We start from the raw sequence: 20,024 nt of genomic DNA on the forward strand, positions 1-20,024 counted from the left end.
TTTTTAAATGTACAATAAGTTATTGTTGACTGTAGTCATCCTATTATGCTTTCAAATACTAGGTCTTATTCGTCTTACCTAGTTATGTTTTTGTACTCATTAACCATCCTTCCTTCCCCCTACAGCTACCCTTCCCACCTACTGGTAACCATCATTCTACTCTCTATTTCCATGAGCTGAATTGTTTTAATTTTTAGCTCCCACAAATATGTGAGAACATGTGAAGTTTTTGTCTTTCTGTGACTGGCTTATTTCACTTACCTCCATTTTTATCTGTGTTATTGCAAATGACAGGATCTCATTCTTTTTCATCGCTGAATAGTACTCCATTGTACTACATTTCCTTTATCCATTTGTCTAGTGAGGGACACTTAGGCTGCTTCTAAATCTTGGCTATTGTGAATAGTGCTGCAATAATCTGCAAGTGCAGATACCTCACCAATATACTGAATTCCTTTCTTTTGGGTATCCTAGCAGTGGGATTGTTGGATCATGTTGTAGTTCTAGTTTTAGTTTTTTGAGGAACCTCCAAACTGTTCTCCATCCTGTTTGTACTAATTTACATTCCCATTGATAGTATACGAGGGTTCTCTTTTCTCCACATCCTTGCCAGCATTTGTTATTGCCTGTCTTTTGGATGAAAGTCATTTTAACTGGGGTGAAAGATACTTCATTGTAGTTTTGATTTGCATTTCTCTGATAATGGTGTTGAGCACCTTTTCATGTACCTGTTTCCCGTTTTTGTGTTTTCTTTTGAGAAATGTCTAGTCAGATCTTTCACCCATATTTAAATCAGATTATTAGATTTTTTTCCTACAGAGTTGTTTGGACTTCTTATATATTCTGGTTATTAATCCCTTGTCAGATGGGAAGTTTGCAATTTTTTTCTCCCATCCTGTAGATTGTCTCTTCACTTTGTTGATTGTTTCCTTTGCTGTGCAGAAACTTTTTCGACTTGATGTGATCCCATTTGTCCATTTTTGCTTTGGTTGCCTATGCTCGTGGGGCTTTACTCAAGAAATCTTTGCCCAGTCCAATGTCCTGGAGAGTTTCCCCAATGTTTTCTTTTAACAGTTTCATAGTGTGAGGTCTCAGTTTTAAGTCTTTAGTTCATTTTGATTTGATTTTTGTATATGGTGAGAGATAGGAGTCCAGTTTTATTCTTCTACATATGGATATCCAGTTTTCCCAGCACCATTTATTGAAGAGACTATTCTTTCCCTAATGTATGTTCTTGGGATCTTTGTTAAAAATAAGTTCACAGTAGATGTATGGATTTGTTTCTGGATTCCCCATTCTGTTCCTTTGGTCTGTATGTCTGTTTGTATGCCAGTACCATGCTGTTTTGCTTGCTATAGTTCTGTAGCATAATTTGAAGTCAGGTAATGTGATTCCTCCAGCTGTGTTCTTTTCGCTCAGGATAACTGTAGCTATTTCTGGGTCTTTTATGGCTCTGTATAAATTTTAGGATTGTTTTTTCTATTTTTGTGAAGGATGTCATTGGTATTTTGATAGGGATTGTATTGAATCTGTAGATTGCTTTGCGTAGTATAGACATTTTAACAATAGTGATTCTTCTAATTCATGAACATGGGTTATCTTTCCATTATTTTGTGTCCTCTTCAATTTCTTTCATTAATGTTTTATAGTTTTTATTGTAGCGATCTTTCACTTCTTTGGTTAAGCTAATCTCTAGGTATTTAGATTAGTGATTTTCTTTGCATGAATGGGAAGGAAGGAAGGAAGGAAGAAGAGCAAGTGAGTGTGTGGTGTGTGCGATGTGTTAGTAGGGGTGTGGGGTGAGGCAAGTGTGTGGCAAGGTAGGGATGGGTCCCATCTGGGTATTTGTGTTCAGGCCCAGTGGTGGGTCTCAGTGGGCAGCAGCCCCTTTCCTGGTCTGCAGGGATCCAGTGGGAGGACCGTACAGTCCCCTAGGCTCCCTGTGATGGGTGACCTTGCTCGGTCCTGTGGCCCCAGCTCTCATGTGATGGCTGAGGGAACATGAGCCCCTCAAGGCCTGTGTGTTCCTGACTACAGGGCATTCAGGGCAGGAGCCATCAGCTGTGCAGTGTCAAGGAGAGGAGGCATGGAAACTGTCACCGGCTGGAGGGCCTGTGAAGTTGGGCAATCACGAATCTGGGCCTCACGTCATCCCTAGCTCTGGGTCACTGTCTTGTTGACAGACTGTACCGCCTCAGCAGAGCTCAGAAGGAAAAATGTAACCACCGTTAAATCTGGCCACACTATTAGATCTAAGTGGTTTTGTTTACCTCAGCGAGTTGCAAGGTTCTTCAATAGCTGTGTTGCTCCCCATGGGCCGTGGTGGGGCTGTCCTTTTGGGGCCAAACTGCAATGTGCTCACTGCTTGCCAGTTGTGTTCTTCAGTGTATTAGCACAAACTGTTGATCAATACTAGGGGAAATCCCTTTGTGATAATTAGTTTTTGAAACCCTCCTCACTGGGGTCAGACTTCAGCTTCAAATTTCGGGAAAAACTTGCTTTTCCCGTAACCACAGAACATTCTTTTCCCGCACAGATGACTGTCGTAGTCTTATCTTCACTCTTAATGGAATCTTTGCTTGGGTAGACATTTAAGTTATTCTGGGCTCTTAATTTCTGGTGTATCCCTTGGGCTGTTTTATGTAATTTATGTATAATAAGGAAAGGCAAGTCCCAGTGGGTCAGTGTCTAATGGGATGGTGTATATGAAGGAACTCATGTCATAGATGCTTAATCAATGAATCAATGTTGGGTTGTCCTATTTTCTTGTTTCATTCTTATAAGGAATGATATCTAGAGATTATACTTTTTTTAATTTTTACTTTTTGACATAGAGCCTCACTCCATCATCTGGGTTAGAGTGACATGGCATGATCTCAGCTCAGTGCAACCTCTGCCTCCCGGGTTCAAGCAATTCTCGTGCCTCAGCCTCCCGAGTAGCTGGAATTACAGGCATGTGCCACCATGCCCAGCTAATTTTTGTATTTTTAATAGAGACAGGGTTTCATCATGTTGGCCAGACTGGTCTCGAACTCCTGACCTCAAGTGATCTCCTTGCCTCAGCCTTCCAAAGAATACAATTACAGGCATGAGCTACAGTGCCCAGCCAAGATTATACTTTTGATCCAGCAATCTTACTTCTAGGAATCCGGCAATCTTACTTCCAGAGCTACTTGGATGGGCTCAAACTTGTACAGATGAAAAGTATAATTTGTAATAGTGACATAGCATGTCCATCAGTAGGGGAGCCATTATGTGTAATGTAATAGTCTTGTATTCATTGGCATAGAGAGATGCCCTAGTTTTATTTAAAGTCAAAAAACCAAGTTGCAGAACAATGTGAGTAATATGAACCTTTATATAAAACAAACTCCCCCCGTCTGTGAATAATACCCATCAGTACACAAAGAGAGATGTACATCAACTGTTACAGTAGGGACTTTATTCTTTTGCGCTGCATATTTCTGTATTATTTGAATTGCTTACAGTAAGAAAGTACTCATATTAAGCGTTCATATTCAAATTGGTTTTAAAATAACTTCTAAGCATAATAAAAAATTTTAAATAAATTAGTTCATTTCTTTCTTCCAAACAGAAACTTAATCAAATGTGTCAGGTATCTAAAACATCTAGGGCTAAATCAGTGAAGTTCCATAGTTAAAAAAGGTATATATTCTTTTTTTTTTTTTGAGAGCACTAATATTTGCCCATCACTTTTGTGTAGGACATTTTATTCTGTTTGATCTTTACTGAGAGCCGATTTTACAGTTGAGAAAATTGAGACAAAAAAAGTGAATTGCCTTGCCATAAAATTAGTGGTGGAAGAGTCTTTACACCCAAGACTTTCTGGCTTGAAAGGCTGCTTGGTTAGACACAGCGCTCTACTGGATCTCTGGTTAAGAGCAAGATAAAGGAAGCAGTAATTTCTGGTTAACTTGCTTTTTATAAAGTTAGAAACAGACTCAGAACAAAACACCCTTCTGGCTCTTAATTTCTTCATCTGTCAAATGGCAGATGAGCTGGCCCTTCACCCTTTGGAACTTTCTGGGATTAGGGACACTTGCTACCCCTCCTCTCAATGAGTGTTTGCTTCTCCCCCACAGTACGTAGGAAGCCTGGACGTGCCAAGGCCCAACAGCAGGGTGGAGATCGTGGCTGCCATGCGCCGGATCCGGGTGAGTGGCCAGAGGTGGGCTGTGTGGAGCGGGGAGTCAAGTACCTTAGCTGCTGGCCCTTCTAGGTAGGGCTGGAGGGGCCAAAATGGATGGCTGCACCCCCTTGCAAACCCAAACTCCTCCTCTCTGTACCCTCCAGGAAGCTGTTCTGAATTGAATGTTTGATCTTGATGCAAGGCCAATGTTAAAATGGATGTGATGGCTGGAGTGGTACCATCTTCTCTCTCTTGTGACCTGTAGCTCCTCAAACTGAGATACATGTTACCTTGATGATGTATAGTGACTGGCCAGGGACTGATGTCTCTTTTTTACTCAAAGATTTTAGGGAAAAGGTTTAGTGGTTAGCTGGTAATTGACTCAAAACATTCTTTAAAAAGGTAATTTATTGTGGTATAGAATATAAGATTTCCTTGGATTTTTAAGAGTAAATATGAGATTTTAACAAAATTTTATTGGTTGGATGCTTTAGGCTCCGGGAGTGTCAGTGCATTTTCTTCTGCCATTTTGTCTACTTGCAGAAAGTTCAGTATACCTTCTAGTTGGTATATGTGGTTCAGTCTATGAACTTGTTGCTTTCTGACTCTGTGGTACATGGAGCTGAGACTGAACAAGAATTAAATTCTCTTCTGATACCTGCAAAGGAATTTCTCCATGTTCTCTGCACTGGAACAGAATAAATTACCTTGTACTTGTGCATTTCAAAGGTAGGTTTGGGATTGGTGAAATGGATTTTAATTGTTTATTGTAAGAGAAAATTGGCATTAGAGATGGCACGATTGGTCATCCCTGGATGCAGTCTGGTTCGTTCTTTAGAATCATTGTTCTGTAGAATAATCTACTCACCTAAATGGAAAACATGTAAGTGATGCTGTAGCTTCATTTTTCCTTGTTAGTTTTACTTTCAGTCAATCCTTCATCTGGTCAGCAGAAACTTCAACTCAATGACAGCAACGTTGGGAAGAAAATTTGCATGATTGGGGCTCCTTCTCTGCTCAGTTCATCAGCCTAATAAAATCCTTTCATTGCCTTGATCTTCCCAGTATTTCAGCATTTTTTTATTGTTAAATTAAATTTATTGAGACTGCCATTAAATACAACAGTACTATTTTCATGGGCACAGTAAGAAGTAGCTTCAAAGCACTTTCACTTGGGTTGTTTTATTCAATGTTCACAGCAGGCTGTGAAGTGGGGGACCAGTCACCCTCATTTTCTAGATTAAACTGAAGCTCAGAGGGGTATAGTGAGGAGTCCCACAGGTCTAGGAAGGGGCAGGCATGTGGCCTGAATGTATTTCTTCACTCAGTCTCATGAGAACATGCAACTTTTGAGTGTTTCCAGGCCTCCTCTTTTCCTTCACCCTCTAGCTCAGATAGAAAGCACAGAGGCCTCGGCTGGGGAACATCTGGAGGTGTTACAGTTGTTAGGATGGGCTGCTACTTTCACCACAGTTGTAGTTGCTGCTGTGATAAGAAGGACTGGACCTGCAGCTGGCCTGTTCTTGGGGTTTCAACCAAAAATAGTGCCTTTTTAATTCACTTTTGACTAAGAGACAGATAATATGTTGTCAGTAGTATCACTATCATTATGAAAGTGATATCTCTGTTAATAGTAGTCACTATTAGGAATAGCTACTTATGTGCCAGGTGCTTTGTTAGGCTTTTTAATATTGAAATAATATTTTATTATTTTATTTACTATGTACAACTACTCTAGATGAGGATATTATTATTACATTTTATAGATGAGGAAATAGAACCTTGGGCAGATTGAATAATTCTAGGTCAAGTTGCTGTTAGTAGGAAGAGTCGGGATTCATATTCAGGACTGTGCTGGCCCATTTGTAACCCTGCTGAAGGCTCTTTGTGACCCTAATATGAGTCATTACCCCAGCTGAGGAACCAAATAACTGGTACATGGAACCTCCCCAGTAAGAGAGCCAGTGGCAGAGATACAACTTTGTGGAACAAACAGAGGTACAGGAAGCAAGGGAAGGCCGAGGCATGGGATGGGGCTGGCTGGTCGTGGGATCTGGAGGCATCTGGGGTTAGAATGTGACCCCAGTCTCCTTTTCCCTCATCATCTGCCAGCCCTTATGGCCCATGTGCCTCTTCCTGTAGCGTCCTTCCCATGGGCTGCTTCCAGTGCTTAATGAGCAGCTCATTAAATTAGAGGGAGCAATTAATTGGCCAGAAAGCTGTTTGGTCTGGCTGGCCGGTCTCTTGTTTAGACTGGCCACCATTAATAGCAAGTGCTGTGGTATGTGTTTTACCCTAAACCCCTCAATTCACTGCTAGGTCCAGGCTGCTATTTTCTTTTCTTCTTTTCCTTTTAAAAGCTGTGTTAGCTGTAATTACAGCTGTCAAGAACTAGGGCATGGGATTTCTGTGTAAAGGACTATTCTTGACTTTGTCCTTTTATGTAGAATGGTGCCAGGCTAACATTGGGCAGGCTTTTGGTTGCTGGGTGTTCTGATGGGTTCAGAAGACACAGGCCTCACAGCTTGGCTGGAGCAGTGGGTAGACCTTGGAAAACAGCAATTACGATAAGGATCACAGGGCCTCACATGCGTGAGATGTCAACCTCCCTGAACCTGTCTAGAGCGCTAAAGGGACAGTTGATGGTCAGTGAAGATCATCTGTTTCCCAGAGAGAGAAGCATTCAGAGTGAAGGGATCTGTGTGAGGTGTCCCAATTCATTCTTTGAGCTGGGGCTCCTATTCCTTACCCCAGAGTGGAGTCTGAGCTAAATATCTGGCCTTTGTTTTTCACTGGTGCTTTCCTCTTCCCTCTCTCCATTTCTCATTTGGTCTCTCACCCTCTTGATGTTCTTTCTGAATTTATGTTATCTGTCTTGAGCGTGTTTTGCTTTTTTTCCTTTTTAATGTGCTTTCAGTATTAATTATGGTGGTAAATGTGTAACATTAAATTTATGTTTTAGTGTGAAGTTCAGCAGTGTTAGGTATATTCACACTGTTGTGTCACAGACCTCTAGAACTTTTTCGTCTTGCAAAATGGACACTCTACCCATTAAACACAATTCCCCTTCCCCCTGTTGCCAGCCCTTGGGAACTATCTTTCTACTCTCTGTTTCTGTGATTTTAACTACTTCATATTGAATGAAATCATATAGTATTTGTCCTTTTTTGACTGGCTTATTTCATTTAGCATGATGTCATCAAGGTTCATCCATGTTGTAGTATGTGACAGGATTTCCTTCCTTGTTAAGGCTGTGTAATATTCCATAATGTGTGTATACCACATTAAAAAAATCCATTCATTTAACCGTGAACATTTTAGTTGCTTCTACCTCTTGGCTGTTGTGAATACTGCTGCAATGAACATAGGTATGTAAATATCTTTTTGAGATCTTGCTTAGAAATTTTGGGGATATATACCCAGAAATGTGATCGCTGGATATGGTAGTCCTGTTTTTAATTTTTTGAAGAACCTCCATACTATTTTCCATAATGACCATCATTTTGCATTACCATCACAACTTCCTTGTTTATTATTTACCAGAGAGTAGAAGCTCCGTGTTAGAACCAAGACCAAACTGCAGGCCTTTGATTCCAGATCTGGTACTTCCCCTGCTCCATGCCAACTCCTTGGTATTGGGTCTATCCATATATTACTCTCTGATCTCTACAATGACCCAGACAAGAAGGAAGCTTAAAGGACACTCCCCAGAACTACAGGATGGTTGTCCTGCTTGCTCTTTGTTTACCAAGGATCCAAAGGTCTGAGAAGTTGCCAGCTGGAAAAGGAAGAGGAAAGTGAGAGAAAAGGGAATATGGCTCCTTTTTAAATTGAGACCTATTTGTTTTCTTTTAGCTGTATAGCTTAGAACATTTCACAAAGTTTAGGGAAGTTCCTCTTGAGCTGGGGATTGGTCTGACACTGGTGCTGCTTGCTTGGAGGTTGCTGGTTGAAGGTGGAGGGCGGCTGATAATGCTGAAACCAGGTTGCTGGCATTGCACTGTCAGTGCAACTGTGTGAATAGGTGAGTCCAGCAGCCAGATGTTTGGTATGGTTTGCATTAGTAAATATGGACACTAATCTGTCATTTAACTTTTTAGCTTTCCTGGGAAGGCAGCACTATGTAGTAAAAAGAACTCTCAATGAGGAATAATGAGAGCTGGACTTGAGTCTTCTCCTTGACTTAATATATAACCTTGGTGAAGCATGTAACTGCTGTTAATCTGTTTCTGCATTTATAAAAGGCAGAGCATGACATTTCTTGTTCTGTCTCTCAAGTACTATTGTTGAATCTGGGATGAAGCATGGCAAAACGTTTTATAAACCATAAAGTGCTATTTATATTCATTGCTATCATTTTTATACCTTCCTTTGGGTTTCAAAGCATTTCATAAATGCAGATAAATACCCTGAGAGATATTGAGCTGCCTCATCTAGCCCCTTTTAATAGCTAGCGTCTTTTTTTCAGGTTTTAGTGCAAACATCCCTTCCTTGGGGAGGCCTTTCCTACCTAGGTCATCTTGTCCTCTCATGTTCTGTGGCACCACACCCCTCTCTTTTGTAGCACTCAGAGCAACTGTATTCCCAACGTTTGGCATGGTGCCCATCTGTGCTCAGTAAACATTTGTTGAGTGACTGAGAAAATTAATCTTACTTAATAACCACCCGAGCATAAACCCATGCAATCTAGGGAGGCTCCACTGAGGTGGTTCTGAGGAAGGAAGACGGCTGCACTGAAGTCAGACTTGATGGGTTCTATAGCTTTGCCAAGGATGCTGTTGTGGAGAGAGCTGGGCTGCAGCGCCCGGCTCCAGCGTGTTACTGGGTGGCTCCTGGCGCCTTCACCTTTGGAACCCACTGTTGCTGTGGGAACTGGAGGCTTTCGGTGCTGTCCTCGTGGCTGGAGATCCAATTTCTGGCTCTTAAACCAGGGGATAGATCCCTGCAGTCAAAATGTGGTGCAGCCTCTGGAGGCCAGTACAGACCAAACCTGGGAGGGATGTGCACTGCATCTAGATGACACTCAGGGACGTCTGGTTTCCTGTGGTGGCTCCTCTGGCTGTAGGTTGGGCAAAAACTTGGCCCCACTGCAGATGGTCTTCCAAATGGTCCAGTGTGGAGTCAGAGTTTCCTATTTAACAGTGACTTGGTTTCTCAAGTGTGACACTCTGGAGTGGTGTTGGTCTTGGCCTGGAACAGAATGCACTGGTGACCAGAAAATGGTCAAGCCCTCCTCTCCCTGCAGCCCTCTTCCAGAATTGCCAACTCTTCCAGAAATTCTCTCAAGAAAAACAAAAATAAAAACAGAAGAATATAAAGTGGCCTTAGACGCTGTCTTGGGAGAACATAACTGAAATGCTCTTAGGAGAACATCCAGGGACTGGTGGACGGGCGGCTTTATGGAGGCAGCGACTGGAGTTGTGAGTGCCACCTATCTGCACTTGTGTTTCCTTACCCACCAGCAGTATGCCGCTGCACGTGGTCTCATGCATTCAGCCCTGAAATCCGTATTTTACCTCCTCTGGGAGGCTTTGTCCAGGAGTCACTTTATCCCTTTTTATAACTTTCTCCCTAAGTGGACCCCCTCAGCACCATTTACTCCTTTGTCATTGTTCTCCTTTTCATCCCAAGTTCAGAGTTGGCAAGCCTGCCTCAGAACAGCTGAAGTTGTAACACAAACCTCTCTTTCACTGTGTTAGCATGGCCCTATTAATTTCCTGTGCTGCTGTAATAAATCACTTAATACTACAAACTTAGTGGCTTAACACAAACTTAGAGTTCTGAAGGTCAGAGTCCAAAATGGGGCTAAAATCAAGGAGTTGGCAGGGCTGTGTTCCTTCTGGACGCTCTAGAGGAGAATCTGTTCCTTGGCTTTTCCAGCTTCCAGAGGCTCCCTGGATTCCTTGGCTCATGGTCCCTTTCCATCCTTAGTGCTGGCAATTATGTCCCTGAATTATGGCCCTTGCTTTCTGTCTTCACATCTCTTTCTCTGACTCTGACTCTCCTGCACCTCCATCGCCTTTGGTTATAAGGTCCCTCGTTATTAGATTGGGCCCTCCTCATTCTTTCTTCCCCAGTAATCCAGGATAATCTTCCCTTCTCAAGGTCCTTAATTTGGTCACACCTGCAAAGTGCCCTTTGTCATGTAAGGTAACACATTCATAGGTTTTGGGGATTAAGTCATGGACCTCTCTGGGGGGCTTTGAGTCTGTCTACTATAATGGGATTAGAGTGTTAGGCTCATAGCAGGGATTGGAGAGATTCCACCCCCTACTGAGGTACTCTAGTATTGGGATCAGGAAGAACTAAATTTAAATCCTGTTTCTTCTGTTTACTAGCTAAATGACTGAACGCATTTCTTAATCTATCAGTTGTTCTTTAATCATCAGGAAAATTGGGATAATATCCTTTTGGCACATGTATTTTACAGTTATACATGAATGCATGCAGAATACTGAGTGAAGTGCCTAGCATGTGGATTGTGAACCATAAATAATAGTTCTTTGCCTCCTTTCTTTTTTTTTTTTTCCCCAAGACAGGCTCTTGCTCTGTCACCCATGTTGGAGTGTGGTGGCATGATCATGGATCAGTACAGCCTCAACCTCCCAGGCTCAGGTGACCCTCCTGCCTCAGCCTCCCTAGTAGCTGGGACTACAGGCATGTGCCACCACACCTGGCTAATTTTTAAAATTATTTGTAGGGATGGGGTCTCCCTATGTTGCCCAGGCTGGTTATTCCTTTTTAATTACTGTGCATTAGAGCAGGGCACTGGGGTCAGAAAACCATACATGTTGGCTGCCAAGCACGCATAAGCACCTGCTAAATGTTAGTTATTATTATTAAAGACATGAATTCAATTGCTTTTAGGGCAATTATTATTTTTAACCAGTCGGCACATCAGTGTTTCTTAGAAAGGGTTCTGTGGCTCTCTTGGAATTTAGTAATGTATGTTCAAGTGTCTGAAAATTCTCCATAAGAATTTTAAAATTTTGTTTTTCATTTGATCCGGATGACAACAAGATAAAATAAGCCTGTTCTGCACTGTTGGAAGGGCCATTGTCTGCCCGAGCACTGTCATTTGAATTTATCATTCACAGCTGTGTTTGTCTACTTGTTTCTACATGTGTTGCCATCAAATAGTTCTTCTGTAAGGGTTATGCCCTGAAGAAAAAGAACAGAAAATTTTAATATATATCTATATATATATATAATGAATTCTAATAAGGTGAAGGACACATGACTGTACTTTGCACAGTCATGAGTTATAAACCAAGATTTTTGTGGTAATTGGAATAGAGAGAGAAAAGTAGCAGAAAAATGGAGTTAAGTGCATGGTGCACGGTACAGAAGGTGGGGCTGGTATGTAGCCATAGTTCCTGAGGCAGCCTCTGGAATTGCTGATGGCTAGTGTTTGTCCTGGTAACTTTCAGTGTCTTTTCTCATTTGCTGGGACTGTACCATCCTGGCTGTTGAATTTCTGAGTATCACCCTGTGTATTCCTCTGCCAAACCCAAGAGAACTTGGGGCAGGTAGTCACTGTATATTCCTGTTGTGAGCAGTGATATCATTTCAGTTACAAGGACAAAGTATTGTCTGACTTTAGCATTCTTAATTTGTTTTGGTTACATAATTTGTGTTTAATTTATAAATCTGTGTAAATCCTGTAAGTGATTTATATCTAGTTTTATGCTTTACATATTTAAATGATGTAACAAACATCATTTGCAACACTTCTTTGGGTAACAGCTTTTTGAGGTATAATTCGCATACCATACAATTCATCCATTTAAATATACAATTCAGTGAGTTTTAGTATATTCCTAATGTTGTATAACCATTACCACAATCAATTTTAAAACATTTTCACACCCCAGAAAGAAACTCTGTACCTCTAATCCATCTTCCCCGACTCCCCAACACCCCTAGCCCCAGACAACTACTAATCTACATTCTATTTCTATGGATTTGCCTATTTTGGACATTTTAGATGGCATCATACAATATGTGGCCTTAGGTATTTGGCTTCTTTCTTTTGGCATAGTGTTTTCAAGGTTCTTTCATATTGGGGCATGTATCAGTACTTTATTTCTTTTTATTACTGAGTAACATTCCATAGCATGGCTATACTACATATTATTTATTCATTTAAACACTGGGTATTTGCCAATTTTTTTTTTTCTTTAAAAGGGGCCCAGACTTCATTAAATTTTAGAAAACACTTGATAGGGATTGGGCAGTGTGTGATGGAATGGTTAGAACTGTCTTCTTCTCAGCCAAAGGAAACAAATCAATGTTTTCTTAGGGGGCAAGGTATTCTCATCAATATAAAGAGCAGTGCCCAGACAGCAGGACCTAATTTTTTCCCATTCATTTGAAAAAATAAATAAACTTCCCTTTTTGAGCCAATACTTTTTTAGGCTCTGGGGATACAGCAGTCTACAAAACAAAGTCCCTGTCTGCATGGAGTTTATAGGGGTGGGTGCTCTTTTACACAGACTGTTGCGGAAGGCTTCTGGGTTCTGATGATACTTGAGTCTCTAGAGATGTGAATGGAAAGAGGGAGTGAGCCATGTGGGTATCTGGAGGAAGTGTTCCGGACAGAGGTCAGCAAGTGCCAATGCCCTGGGGGCAGGAATGGGCTTTGCAGGTTCAAGAAATAGCAAGAAGGCTATTGTGAATGGAAACTTGGGAGCTTGAGGGAGTGATAGATTATTTCTAGGATTTTATTCCCAGGACTCACACCTCAGGAGAATTTGGTTTGCTAAGTACCTACTGAATACATAATGGAAAATACATTTATCTTTTCCTGAATCTGCAGCAGACTGAAAAGTCACTCAGTAGGAGGAGTTTGGTTCTGCTCTTGAGGTGAAGTGATTTGGGAATGATTTTTAAACTGGGGCTAGAACTGCTGAATGCATTATCTGTCAACAGAGAAGAGTTAGTAAGAGCCAGGAGTTGTTGTCAAAGCGAAACACATGCTACCTTTTAAATAAAGCGCCTTGCTTAATTACAGTCATTTATGCTCAAGAGTAAGAGATGACGTTATTGAGTTTCCATGGGAGGATTTGATATTGCCCAGCTCAGTCCACAGTTTCTTGCACTGACACACTTCATGTTTGGGAGTCCTCTGAAGCCAACAGTGTTTATCCATTGTAATAGGATGATATGCAGAATGTCAGTTCCTCACTGCTACACTAACCACCCTTTAGGGACCCTTTGATTCATGTTCTTGGTGTTGGCAACAGGTTGCATTGAGCATCTACTCTTTGTTTTGATGACTTCTATGGCACATATATGTATATGCACACACATAGTATCATTTTAATCACTTGTAAGTTTCCAACTCAGTGGCATTAAATACATTCACAATACTTTGTATCCATCACCGCTATCTATACCCCAATATTTTTCATCCTTCCTAAGATGAACTCTGTGCCCATTAAACAATAGCTCTGTTTTCCCCTAGCCCTTGGTAACCTCTGTTCCATCTTCCATCTCTATGAATTTGCCTAGCCTAGAAACCTCATATAAGTGAAATCTCATATATTTGTCCTTGTGTGTCTCGCTTATTTCACTAAGCATATTGTTTTTAAGGTACATCCATGCTGTGGCATGTATCAAAAGTTTATTCCTTTTTATGGCTGAATAGTATTCCCTTCTGTGACTTTTTGTACTCAGCACATTACACAGGGTCTGGTGTGTGGCACGTTTCCTCTTGGAGCCAAAAGCAGCATATTATGGGACAAGGACGGAGAGCCATGGCAGCACACACTGAAGACCTGAGCTGCTGGGAGGGCAAACCTCTTTGATCCCTGCTGAAAGGCCCTGATTTCTCACTTATAAAACACTTTCTAGTTGTTTAAGTGAATTTTCCTAACCATTGTCATCTAATGTTAGTCTTCAATAATCCCTTAAAAAGCAGGCGTTATCCTTATTTTACAGATAAGGATCACATGAAGAAAATGACTCCCTTGCCTGGTGTGGTGGCTCATACCTGTAAACCCAGCACTTTGGGAGGCCGAGGTGAGCAGATCACCTGAGGTTGGGAGTTCAAGACCAGCCTGACCAACATGGAGAAACCCCATCTCTGCTAAAAATACAAAATTAGCTGGGCATGGTGCTAGATGCCTGTAATCCCAGCTACTCAGGAGGCTGAGGAAGGAGAATTGCTTGAACCCAGGAGGCAGGGGTTGCAGTGAGCCAAGATGGCACCATTGCACTCCAGCCTGGGTAACAAGAGCGAAACTCCATCTAAAAAAAAAAAAAGACTTCTTCAAACTAATTACATTGTTGTCCTTATCAACATTAACCAGAATTGAGTACAGACTGCACTATGTGCTGTTACTGTGTCAGGCTCCATGCAAAGCACTTAACAAGATTTGTTACTTGATCCTTATAACAACTCCGTGTGGTGTAGGTGTAATAGTCATCCCATTGTCCAGATGAGGAAACTGAGGTACCACGAGGTTAAATAACTTGCCATGGCTCACAGAGGTGGTAAGTGGGGAATCTAGCATTCACTTCTAAGCTTGAACATGGTATGGTTGTGGTATGGAACCAAGGCAAGACTCCAGTCTGCTTACATCTGGCTCGGAGATCCTACCTGCCGACTGTCCCTGCTTAACCAAATGTCAGTCCAGGCAGCATCGTCTGTGTCCCTGATTGTGCCTTTCTCCAGTCTGGGAACATTGCCAAGCAGTGTATGTCACTAGATGTAAATAAGGTCATTATTTGATTTTATGAAACTCTTTTTGGAGGTTGAGACTTGTATATTCTGTGTGACACTCCCATTTGGATATCCCAAAGGCACCTTAAATTCAATATGTCAAAAAACTGAAGTTATCATTTCTGCAGTCTCTCCTCTTTGCTCTGAAAAAGAACATGCACTTGTTTTTCATATTTCCTTATCTCTTGGAAAGACATCTTGAGCACTCAAGAATGTAAGCTGGAAACCTCAGGGTCACCTTTCTTCTCTGTCACTACCCCTGACTTAGGTCACCCTTACAGATTTGCCTCTTAAATATTTCTCAATCATGTCTCTCCCTATTCCTTCCTACCAGTGTAGCCCCACACTGTTGTGTTTCATAGACAGCTGCAGTGCCCTCCAGACTGCCACCATGCCTTTGGCTGTGCCCTCCCACCATCCTCCACACTGCTGCCTGGCTCGTCTGTGTAAGGGTGATTCTGTAGGGATTGTCCTGCTTAAAACCATGTGGTGAATCCAGGCTGTAGTCTGAACTCAGAGTAAGGCACATGGTATTCTGCCTGGCACCTGAGGCCACAGCAGCATATTATAGGTCCACTGTGCCTTGTGCCCTGAGTATGTCCTGTTGAGGCCACTTCTATTCCCACTCTTCCTTCTGCCTGGGAAGCACTCCCTTCCCATTGCGGCTGAAGTCTGTCTCTTCAAACCTCAGCCCAACTTCTGCTTATCCTCCAGAGCCTCCTTGAGCTTTCTTCCCTTCTAGAAGCTTTCCCTGATGCCTGCAGAGTAGTTTTCTCTTCTTTTGTGTTACCATTATACTCTAGAGAGACGTTTGTTTCTGCATTCATCACAGTGTATTTGTCTTTTTGAGGGCAGGGACTCTGACACTCATCTTGACAGCAAAGGGGTGAATTACTCAACTGCCAGTTCTTTTGTAAAATGGACAATGTCAACCCTGTTAGAAGTAAATGCAATAATGGGTGTCAAGTCCTTAGCACCGTGGCTGGTCCATAGTATATACCCAGTGGACACCTGTACCTCCTCTCTACATCTTTGTTGCATGGTGGCTGGGCCTGGAAGGCACTGAGAATTGGCAGCTCAAGCCTTTTGGTCAGGATCCCTTGTTGGGTGGAAGCTCCTCGCCTGGTAGTGCTGGTGCCCTTTGGCTGAATCTGGTGAATCCATCAGGTCCAGGTTGAAAACTGCTGAGCAGAGCCCTGCTGCCTCAGGGTATTCTGTTCAGCACCCAGTCCTTTTGCATTTAATGAATGTAAGAAATAATGGGGCAGCTGCTCTTCCTTACTCTCTCATTCTGCTGCACTAAGTCTCTGCCTCCCTGAAGAGGCATTTAACCACACGAAGGTTGATGGCAGAAATGACAAATCGCTTCCTCACAACGAGCCCACCCTGCTTTCTAACCAGTTGGACTCACCCTTGTTCATGTGATATTAGCAATTTACCTGTCTCCTTAACCACTAACCATCCTGAGAGGATTTGGCATTCTTTGCAGCTGTTAATCCTTTCATTGCCTGAGGGCTTATTAAATAGATGGAGTGTACATCTAGACTTTCTCCTACAGAAAACAGTCATTCACGAGTTTTTCCTTTTTACTCAGCCTCTCTCCTCAGCTGCTTGAGCCCAGGATAAGGCAGGGTCCTCCCCTCTAGAGGCCATGGTGGGGAGAGCTAGGCTCTGGGCCGGGGAGTCCCTGGTTTTTGACTCCTTGCTTGGTCAGGACTTCATCAACATAATCACCTGGTCCTGGCTCCAGGGTGGTTGTGGGGCTGAGGGAGGTGCCTGTGCAGCCCATTTCCCTGTGGAGGTCAGTTGCCCCTTTTCTTTCCCTTCATCAGCCTCAGGCCTGCCTTGGGGCAGCCCTACCATCTGAGGGGGTCTCTCAGGAAGGGTCTCTCCTGAGCCACTGAGACATAGTCCTCAGTCATATTGAGTGCTGTTGACAATCATCCTATCCTCTGCTGCTTCATTTTATGACTTGTGGACCCAAGTGAGTCTTCGTTTATCCTGACCCAGGAGAGGCTGGGAAGGGAGACAGTTTGAATTGCTCCAGGCGTATGTTACTTGTTAATATTTTAAAATTTGACTTGCTGTCTCCCCAGTTTTTCAGAGGTATGAATCTGAAAGCCATTTCATGGAAAAAAACAGTGAGGAACTGGTTTTATTTCTTTTAGGTGACACTACTAACCAAACATGAGACACATGAGAATTTAAGTGGCTAGTCAAAAAAAAAAAAAAAAAAAAAAAAAACAGTGAAAATAGCAAGTCTGCACTGATGTTAGTTGTTATATAACAGGTGCTGTTCTAAGCGTTTTGCCTGTAGCAACTCACTGAATCCTCATAATTACTTTATGAAGAGGAGATTCAGTAACCTGGTCACATAGGCAATGAATGGCCAGGATTCGGGCTCCAAAACTGGGTCTTCTGACCACGACGCTGCCTCTCTAGGGCTGATGGACATCATCACTAAATCACCTCCTTTGGGATTCTCTGCTCATTGGACATGGAGTGTTACTTGCAGAGTACTGCTGTGACGTCTCCTTTAGGCCTCTGTGCAGAGACTGCAGTAGTCTGTGTTAGTGCTGTCCTGTTGAAGTTGGTCCCATCCCATCCACACTTTTCTGGACTTCTGATTGAGCCAGTCTGCTCAGATACGAACTTCCAAATGAACCTGTTTCTCTTTGGTCCTCAGCCAGGCTTTGTGACATCAGCTGCTACAGCTGTGGAAACAGTTGATAAACAGAATCAGGCTGCCCAGAAGGAGAATGTGGCAGTAGGGTCCCTGGCAGAGGTTTCCTGCTCACTTGGAAGGGCAAAGGCCTAGATGTCTGTGTGCAATTGATGCACAAGCTGTCATTGAGCTGAGGCTTGTGGGTAGGGGGGTGTATTTCTCTTTCCTTCTCCCCTTTTCTTCCTCTCCTTCCCTTGCTTTCTTTCTTTGTTCCTTCTTCCCTTCCTCTTTCCTTCTCTCCCTTTCTTTCTCCTTTGAAAAACTAAGATGAGGTCCTGGTAAAGATGGTACATAGAAGAGAGGCTTCAAGCCTCAAGAAGTTATTTTGATAGTATAGCAAGTCACTGTTTCTTATTGAATAAGAGGCCGAAGGGACTGAGGTAGTGAGGAATTGAAGTCTGGCTTGGTTCAAGCCTGAATACCCAAACCAGGCCAGCTTTGGGTTGGGTTGGCTCTGCCTGGCATGAGGAGCACATCCAAAGAATTTGTCCCCCTTAGGGAACCATGCTGGGCAATCTTCTAAGCATTAGACTTTGAGGTTAAAATGAAAAATCTTGCTCCCTTGGTGGGGATTTCTGAAAGATTGATGGGATTCTAACTGCCTAGCAGTTCCTCTTCCAGATGAGTGCCCTCTGTGCATGGGCTTTGCGGCAGCTCTCTGCCCTTCCTTGCCAAATGACCCTATTTGATCTGGAGCCCTGGCTTGACTTTTCTCTTCAGCACCTGCTGTTTCCTGACCAATCCCACACCTTCCCCTGGTTTTCTCTTTTATAGAAATCTTTTCTTCCAACTTCATTAGATTTCTTTGTTGGCTTGCACATCTGGTCTTCATTTAGTAGGGATGACACTTACTTTAAGTAAGAGTTTGGCTGCCTTTAAATTTAACAACTGCACCCTGCTGAGAGGCTGATGAGGAGTCAGTAGCTGAATTATTTATCGAAAGAGATCATATTGATTTATGATTTTCACTTAAGAAATGCATTCCAATACATCCCTGTATTTAATTGCTTGGCTGGGCACTGAGACAGCTCCTTTAAGAATCCAGTACCCTTGTCTCTGGAGAGGTCTTTCTCCTCAGTGTGCATGTAGGACTACTGTATGCACATGGCATGTGTCCATCTGTCCTCACAGAGGAGATTGTGCACTGGTAGAGCTGGAGGGCTCCTCTTGTCCACCCAGCATGCCACTTTGAACCAGCTCCTGAAGCATGAAGTCCATCATGTCTCTATTCAGAAAGTTTCAGTGGCTCCTCATTGCCTGTGAATGAAATATGGAGTCCTCAACGGGTGGTCAGGGGCCTCCCAGTCTGGCTTCACTCTGCCTGTCCAACTCATTTCCTATCATTGCTGTACAGAAACCCAGTTCTCTGGCCACACTGAATGTCTTACAAGTCTTCGCATTCACTTGGCCATTCTGCCTTTATGTTTTTCACTTTCTCTGGAATTTCCTCCCTCCCTTTCCTGCCTGTGGTCTCTTCAAAGACCATTTTAAATGAAAACGTTTGCTACGAAATCTTTCCTGATTCCTCTCACCCGTAGTGTACCCCTTTGAACTCAGACACCCTCTCTGTATTTCTCTTCAGGTATTTTAACTCACTTTATGTTATAATTGTCTTTATGATTGTTGTTTATTCTTATTCAACAGAGTCACTACCTGAGAGCCGTGACCCTGTGTTGGTCACATGTGTCCTCCAAAGGCATACAGCTCAGTGCCTGGGGTAGTAATAATTGAGTGATCACTACATGCCCGTTCTATTCCAAGCACTACACATGTATTCATCTTGGTTGATCCTCACAAAAGCCCTTGGAGGGAGGTACTGTTATTAGCCCCATTTTACACATAAGGTAACTGAGATCTAGGCTGAGTAACTTGCCTAAGGCTACCCAGGTAGCAAGCAGCAGAGCTGGGGATCCACCTGGGCCTTCTGGCTTCTGAATCCAGGCTCTCAACTAGTAAGCCACGTGGCTTCTTTCATTAGATACTTGCTAAATACATGCTTATCAAGGAAAGTTGTATTGAAGTCAAGAGATATAGGGGAGCAGAAACAGGTTACTTTCAAAACAAGGAGAGGGAAGAAGAGAAGGAAATTAGAATGGGCCAGTAGGAAAATAAAAGAAAGGAGAAGGGCAGAAATCAAGGAACAGGCCAGGCTCGGTGGCTCATGCCTCTAATCCCAGCACTTTGGGAGGTTGAGGCATGTGGATCACCTGAGGTCAGGAGTTCAAGACAGCCTGACCAACATGGAGAAACCCTGTCTCAACTAAAAATACAAAAATTAGTCGGGTATGGTGGTGCGCACCTGTAGTCCCATACTCAGGAGGCTGAGGCAGGAGAATCACTTGAACCCGGAAGGCGGAGGTTGCAGTGAGCCAAGATTGCGCCATTGCACTCTAACCTGGGCAACAAAGAGTGAAACTCCGTCT

At 42.8% G+C, this 20,024-nt stretch overlaps 1 protein-coding gene across 1 annotated transcript in view; it reads left to right on the forward strand.

Moving 5' to 3' along the window:
- Positions 1 to 20,024, forward strand: part of LOC111525043 (carboxyl-terminal PDZ ligand of neuronal nitric oxide synthase protein-like) — a 357,456-nt gene that overhangs the window by 89,556 nt on the left and 247,876 nt on the right. The window contains exon 2 of the mRNA XM_023190355.3: positions 4,104 to 4,175. Coding sequence (XP_023046123.1) covers positions 4,104 to 4,175 — 72 coding nt within the window. The remainder of the gene's footprint in view (positions 1 to 4,103; positions 4,176 to 20,024) is intronic.

Source organism: Piliocolobus tephrosceles, chromosome 1, assembly GCF_002776525.5.
Source record: "Piliocolobus tephrosceles isolate RC106 chromosome 1, ASM277652v3, whole genome shotgun sequence".
Taxonomy (NCBI): domain Eukaryota; kingdom Metazoa; phylum Chordata; class Mammalia; order Primates; family Cercopithecidae; genus Piliocolobus; species Piliocolobus tephrosceles.